We start from the raw sequence: 6,301 nt of genomic DNA on the forward strand, positions 1-6,301 counted from the left end.
CCCTCTCTCTCCCTTTCCTCTCTCTCTCTCTCTCTCTCTCTCTCTCTCTCTCTCTCTCTCTCTCTCTCACATTCATACACACACACACCTCAACTTCACATTGAACTACCACTTCACTGAGATGGAGACAGACAACAAACACATCTATAGACCTATAGCATCCCAAAGAGGACCGTGGTAGATTATATAAAGCAATTATAAAGGCCCCTGGAGACTAGGATTGTATTTGTGGCACGGCAAACTGAAGCTGGGGCCTTGCGGATGCTAGCATGCTGTCACCGAGCTACATCCCTAGCCCTCTTATGATTTGTTTAAATTCTGGGACAGGATCTCACTAAGTAACCCGGGCTGGCCTTCAACTCGGGCAGGCTTTCGTTTCTTCTTAAATAAGACAGAGCCTCATGCTGTAGCTCATGTAGCCCGAAACGCTCTATATAACCCAGGCTGGCACCAAACTTGTAGCAATTCTCTTGGCTGAGCCTCCCGGGTAGAGCTGGTTACAGGCATATGCCACCAAGCCCGAGGAGGTTGGACTATGGCCATTACTTTTGACACTAGAGAGATGACTTTGTGGTTGAGAGCTCTTGTGGAGGAGCCGGGTTCAGTTCCTAGCCCCCATATGGTTGTCCACAAGCAGCTGTAACTCCAATTACTAGGAATCAGGCACCGTCTTCTGACCTCCTCGGGAACGCATGTGGGAAACAGACATACATGGAGACAGAACACTCGTACACATAAAGTTAAATAATAAAAACCATCTACTTTCCCACAACAGTGGCCATGGTTAAGGGGCCAGCAGGAACTGTGGGGACAGTAACCCCACATCTCCAGGCCAGGAGCCTTCTGGAAGCAGTCTGTGTCCTGACAGATGCTCTCACCTACAGACCTCCCTCTTAAGCCAGCCTATCTAAGTGCCTGCCACAACGTCACTGAAAGCTAAGCAGACCACAAGACTTGCCATGTTCTATGACATGCAGTGAGTTATTTCATAGCGACCCACGATGAGATCTGAAAATGGATAGAGGACAAACCACGTGATTTGAGGCTAGGAAACCAGAAAGTTTCATTGGATCTAAAGCCCCCATATAACATGGGCCATTGATGCGTCATTTTTCTTAGTTGGACTCCAAGTTCTAAGGAAGATAATGCTATATAGAAGGCTAGCAAGTTAGCTCTTGGATCAGGAGCCTTAAAACCACCTCATTTAGCACCCTACCGATCCCAGGAGTCCCCGGAACAGCCCTGTGGCTTTCAGTATCCAGGATCCTGAAGCTGTTGCTATGACTACCATCTCACTGGCCATCACTGGCCTTGAATCACCACCCCTGTGAACTTTATCCTTTTCCATTGAGTCAGGAGAGGCTGAGGGATGGTGGGAGGTGCCTTGGCAATCCCACCCACCCTGAGAAGGCATTCACTTGCTTGTATGTACCCTGGGTCTCTTCCCATCACTGGGGTTTGCTTTCTTAGCTGGGAAATAAAGAGGGAGACTGAGCCCCAAGAGCCTCTTCCAGACATAGTTTCTTCAAGGACGGGAAGGGGCTGTTCTGAGCTGAGACCAACTACAGAAATTTTTGTGTTAGGGTCATCTTCAGACATGGGTAGCTGACCTGCCAGGGATGAGACATCATGTGGACAACGGTGATGGCTTCAGGTTTTTCTTTTTTTCTTTTTTTTTTATTTTTCGAGACAGGGTTTCTCCGTAGCTTTTTGGTTTCCGTCCTGGAACTAGCTCTTGTAGACCAGGCTGGCCTCGAGCTCACAGAGATCCACCTGCCTCTGCCTCCCAAGTGCTGGGATTAAAGGCGTGTGCCACCACCGCCCGGCTTCAGGTTTTTCAAGGCAGGGAAAGGCCTATGTGCTGTTTCTAACAGCATGCCAGGGACCTGGCAGGACCTTCGAAACTTTCCATTGCAGAGCTGGGAGAGCTCCTGCAGGCACTCACTGAGAGCCCACCCAGGTCTCTCCCATGGAGACCAGGAGGTCCACCAGCCCCAGCCACCCTCCCCTCCAGCCACAGCCTGGAGATACAGCTAAGGAAGAAAAATCAACGTTTTTGCCCAGCAAGTCCCTAACCAAAGACTAAGCCAGCTCCCAGGCCCACTGCAGCCCCGTTTTAAGGTAAAAGGACTCTAGTTCAGAGGTGGCTGGGACCTAGTGGTAGGAGAAAAAGGAGGACTGGATCCTGCCTTCAGGGCCCCTCCCCAACCCCACCCTATGCCACTAAAAATGTAGCATTTGCAGAGTGGGAAAACAGAACCAGATGTGACAAATCTTACACATGTGGCCACTTCCGCACCAGACCTTAACTCTGAGAGACACTGAAGACAGACAGGGAGCACCGTGTAGCCGACTCCCTTAGAAGCCCAGGACAGGGCCTTGAGGACCAGGACCCGGGGAGACAGGCTCAGCTGATAATCTGGATTCTGGGTAGACCCAGTGAGGAGATAGCCCTGACCAAGAAGTAGAGACCCCATTCTGAATCCTGGAGCCCCTCCAGCACCCATAAAAAATTGGCCTCTACCGGAAACCCATGTTCCTCCAGACACAGAGCATCAGTAGCCATGATGAGCAACTCTTTGGGTCACTTGATGTCACCTGGACACAGTCCCAATCTTGATCCTTGGGCCTGAAAGTGTCCCAGCCTATCAGCTCCTGAGGGAACCCTTCCCAGGAGGCGAACTGGGCCTTCTACAACCCTTGTTTGCTACCTAAACACTCTCAGGCCTTCCTGAGTCCGTCCTTCACTCTGCCGTCAAGAGCCCACACATGCATCCCTATTGATGATGTTTGGGCAGTTCTAAGGCAATGGCACCTCCTCCTCTAAACCTGTCTAAGCAGGGGCTCCACCCTCATTTGACCTGTGACCTGCACCCGAAGCAGTGACCCTCATCGCCCACTCTACCATCCAGCCCAGTGAGCACCTAGGAAAGAATATATCGTGCACTGCAGTTAATTCCTGCCTATCACCAGGGATGAACACAGCTAATAAATAAAGGCAATAAAAAAAATTAAGTGTAAATTCTAGAGATGGGAAACAACTTATCCAAGGTGACATAGCTGGGGGGGGGGCATTTACACAGAGGCCACAGCAATCAGCAACACCAACCTAGGCATGTCCAGCTCCAGGCCCACCCATCCACCAGCCCTGGCCACCAAGCACAAGTGTCGTCAAGTGCACTGCACCCTGTGGCCCTGTAAGGTACATCTCACTAGTAGTCAGAGTCACATGGCCCTGGTCCCTGCAGCATCTAGCAGTCAGCCACTTGTCAGCAGACCAGTGAACTGGTTCAATGACAAGGACAGTTCCTGAGGAGGTCTGAATAGTTCTGCTCACCCCCTTCATACCTTAGTTCAGGCCCAAGATACACAGACAAAGCATCTCCCCATGCCTTGACCCAGGTGTGCATGCAGACAGACTCAGGGGAAGAAGCACAGAAAGGATAGCTCGTCCAGATCTGCATAGGTTTTGAGTACAGCCACCAGCACACCCGACAACAGTGGTTCTCAACCTTCCTACTGCTGAGACCCTTTAATATAGTTCTGAACATTGTGCTGGTCCCCCAATCATAAAATTATCTTCATCACTACTTCTTAACTGTGATTTTGCTACTGTTATGAATCATAATGTAAATATCTGATATGCAGATAGCCTTAGGTGACCCCTGTAAAAGGGCCATTTTATCCCCCCCCCCAAACGTGTCATGACCCACAGGTTGAGAACCACTGACCTAGGCTATGACTTCCTCAGCCCTGTTTCAGTCTGGGCCCAGAGGTCTCAGCAAGTAGCTTATTGGTGGTTTCCTGTTGAATAAAAGCATTAAAAGGTACTATCCCTCTACAGCTACCTCACACCTGGCAGAGCATGGCAGCCAGTAAGGGCATGCTGGTGGCACTGTGTACCACGTTCTTGGGAATGGGTAGGGGGTGAGGGCTGTGAAAGGAACTCGATGCTCAGAAGGAGGGAAAGTCTTGTCCCTTACCAATCCATCACAGTTGCTGATGGCAACGGCTGCCCCGGGCATTCCAGTGACACCTCCAGTGTACACACACTCCTGCTGTAAGGGTTGTCGGAAGAGCTCCCGGAAGTCCTCATGCCACTCCACAGGGGCGCCTGGTGCCACCAACCTCCGGTTGGGCTGCAGGCGCAAGTGAAGCAGCTTCCCAAAGACAGTCACGTTGAAGTAGAGGAAGTGGTGCCTTGGACCACCAGGCCTCAGAGTCTCTCTTTCCAGTCTCGGGGGGCTGCGAGCCACCCGGAGGTGGCTATGTGAAGTGGCTGCTGTGGGGGCTGAAACCACATGGGACAAGAAGCGTCCCCGAAAATCCGTGCTACAGGGCACAGTCACGACGTAGTCACGGAGTTTCCCAGAGTGGTGCCCGTCTGCTGGAGGTAAACACAGAGTCACTTCATGGTACGCTGTACAAAGGTAAGAGGAATCTAGGAATTCCCTTTGGGGAGGGGGAGATGGACAGGCAGCGGTGAGCATCACCTATCACAGAGCCCTTAGCCCAAGTTCATTCATTTTTCTCCTCATTACTTCCTGAGCCTGTACAGTCACCCATTCAGGTAGACATAAATTTGTGAACGTACATTCTTTCTGTAGCTGTCCGGTCTTTTTTTTTTTTTTTATATTTAGCAGAAGTAAACAAATGATGTCAAACAGAGTCCCATCACCATAGCAACAAGCCTTCCAACTTTGAGCATTGCTTAGAAAGGGCTGAAATTCCAGACCTGCCTCAACTCCCCCAGTGTACTGAAGTCACCAGCCTGGGGTAGAGACCTCGCCACGCTCCCAAGAATGCCGCTGCCAAAACAAACACACCTAGAAACCCAGGGGATCAGGGCCCTTGACACAGATAAAGGAGGGGCTGGAGAAGGGAGTGAGGGAATGCGCCGTTATATATTTTTCCGAGGTTAGAAAGGAAACTTTTTTAAAAGCAGCAAAGTGGCTGTAAGACATCTGCACTGCCCAGCCCCAAGCAGGATAAATATAGAGCTTCAAAAATAAAAAGAGACATGGGGGGTGACCTGCCCACTTGGGCTGACTGAAGTGTGAGGTCATGGCCCTGAAGTGTAGGCCATTTGCCAGTTAGTGGGCCCCATCCTCATGCAGTCCTCTGTGTGCACAGCCAGGCAGGAATGACAGCTCACTGGCTCCCAGGCCTGGTGATTCATGGATACAAGTTGGAAGGAATTTCCACTTCTCCATAGTCCTATCCCTCGCCTCCCCAGCTAACAGCACTGATAAAACACACAGAGAAGGATGCTCCTTTAAGATCCCCCAGGGGCCATTGTAAATGGGGGGATCCCTTTATCTTTTCGCTGTGACAGGCAAAGGAACCCAAGACTGTGTAAAAGGGGTCCCACTTGCGCACATGAACCTTCCCTAGAAATGACAGAGCCTTTCTGTATGCCCCCAAAGCACCCAAAGGGTACCCATGCTGTAAGATGTATGTGGTATATCTCTGGTCTATGCCTGGGAGACAGCCTATAGTATCTGAGGATGCTATGTCGTGAGCTTGGAGGGGAATAGGGGAAGAGCCTTTTTTTCTGATCAGAAGCAACGGTGCCCACAGTTTTCTGCTGTGGGAAGCAATCACCTGCTAGCCTGATTCCGTGTGGGACAACCAGACATGCACACTCAGACACGCATGTGCACACAATTCCACAAGTGCCACCCAAGTTGGAGACAAGGCATTAAAGATCAAGAGAAGTGGGGGAAGAGAGGGGGAGGGGTAGCTCACTGTGACTTTTTCTCAGGGGCAGAGACGCGTGTTCCCAAAACCCTCCTGCAGGTCACTTCGCCAGTGACAGAATGGGGCAGAAATGGCTAAAAGTAGCCAAAACGAAGCAACTCAGCCTGAACCTGGTGCACACCGCCTTCCACCCGCCTCGAACCCTGCTAGGCTGACTCCTGCATCCTGGGGCCACTCGGACCCCTAGTACCCCAGAGACCCCCCACGTCCCCGCGCTACCCGCACGCACGCACCTGGGGTCTGACTGCCCGCGGCCGTGCAGAGCGTGCAGTACCAGGGCAGCAGGCAAGGCAGCAGCGCGCAGAGCCGAGCCATGTGGCCGCGCGAGGACGGGAACGGGCAGGCGCCCGAGTGCCCGGTCTGCCAGATCGCAGAGCAGCCGGCAGCCTCCGCCTCCTACCGGCCCGCTCCCGGCCCCCACGGCAGGGCGCCCGCACTGGTAGCTCCAGCTGCAGCCGCTCTGTCCGCCCGCGCTGTCCCACGCCGCCCGGACTCGGCGAGACCGGCTAGGGGCGCGGGGCGGGTACACGGGCAGGGCGGG

The 6,301-nt window shown here is 52.5% G+C and overlaps 1 protein-coding gene across 1 annotated transcript in view; it reads right to left on the reverse strand.

Moving 5' to 3' along the window:
* Adamts14 (ADAM metallopeptidase with thrombospondin type 1 motif 14) overlaps nt 1–6,231 on the reverse strand; it is a 68,707-nt gene extending 62,476 nt beyond the window's left edge. Inside the window, exons 1-2 of the mRNA XM_005360084.2 lie at nt 5,994–6,231; nt 3,984–4,384 (exon numbers count right to left, since the gene is read on the reverse strand). Of these exons, the coding sequence (XP_005360141.1) occupies nt 3,984–4,384; nt 5,994–6,075 (483 nt within the window). The 5' untranslated portion in view covers nt 6,076–6,231. The remainder of the gene's footprint in view (nt 1–3,983; nt 4,385–5,993) is intronic.
* Nucleotides 6,232–6,301: the final 70 nt, after the last annotated feature.

Source organism: Microtus ochrogaster, linkage group LG2, assembly GCF_000317375.1.
Source record: "Microtus ochrogaster isolate Prairie Vole_2 linkage group LG2, MicOch1.0, whole genome shotgun sequence".
Classification (NCBI taxonomy): Eukaryota; Metazoa; Chordata; class Mammalia; order Rodentia; family Cricetidae; genus Microtus; species Microtus ochrogaster.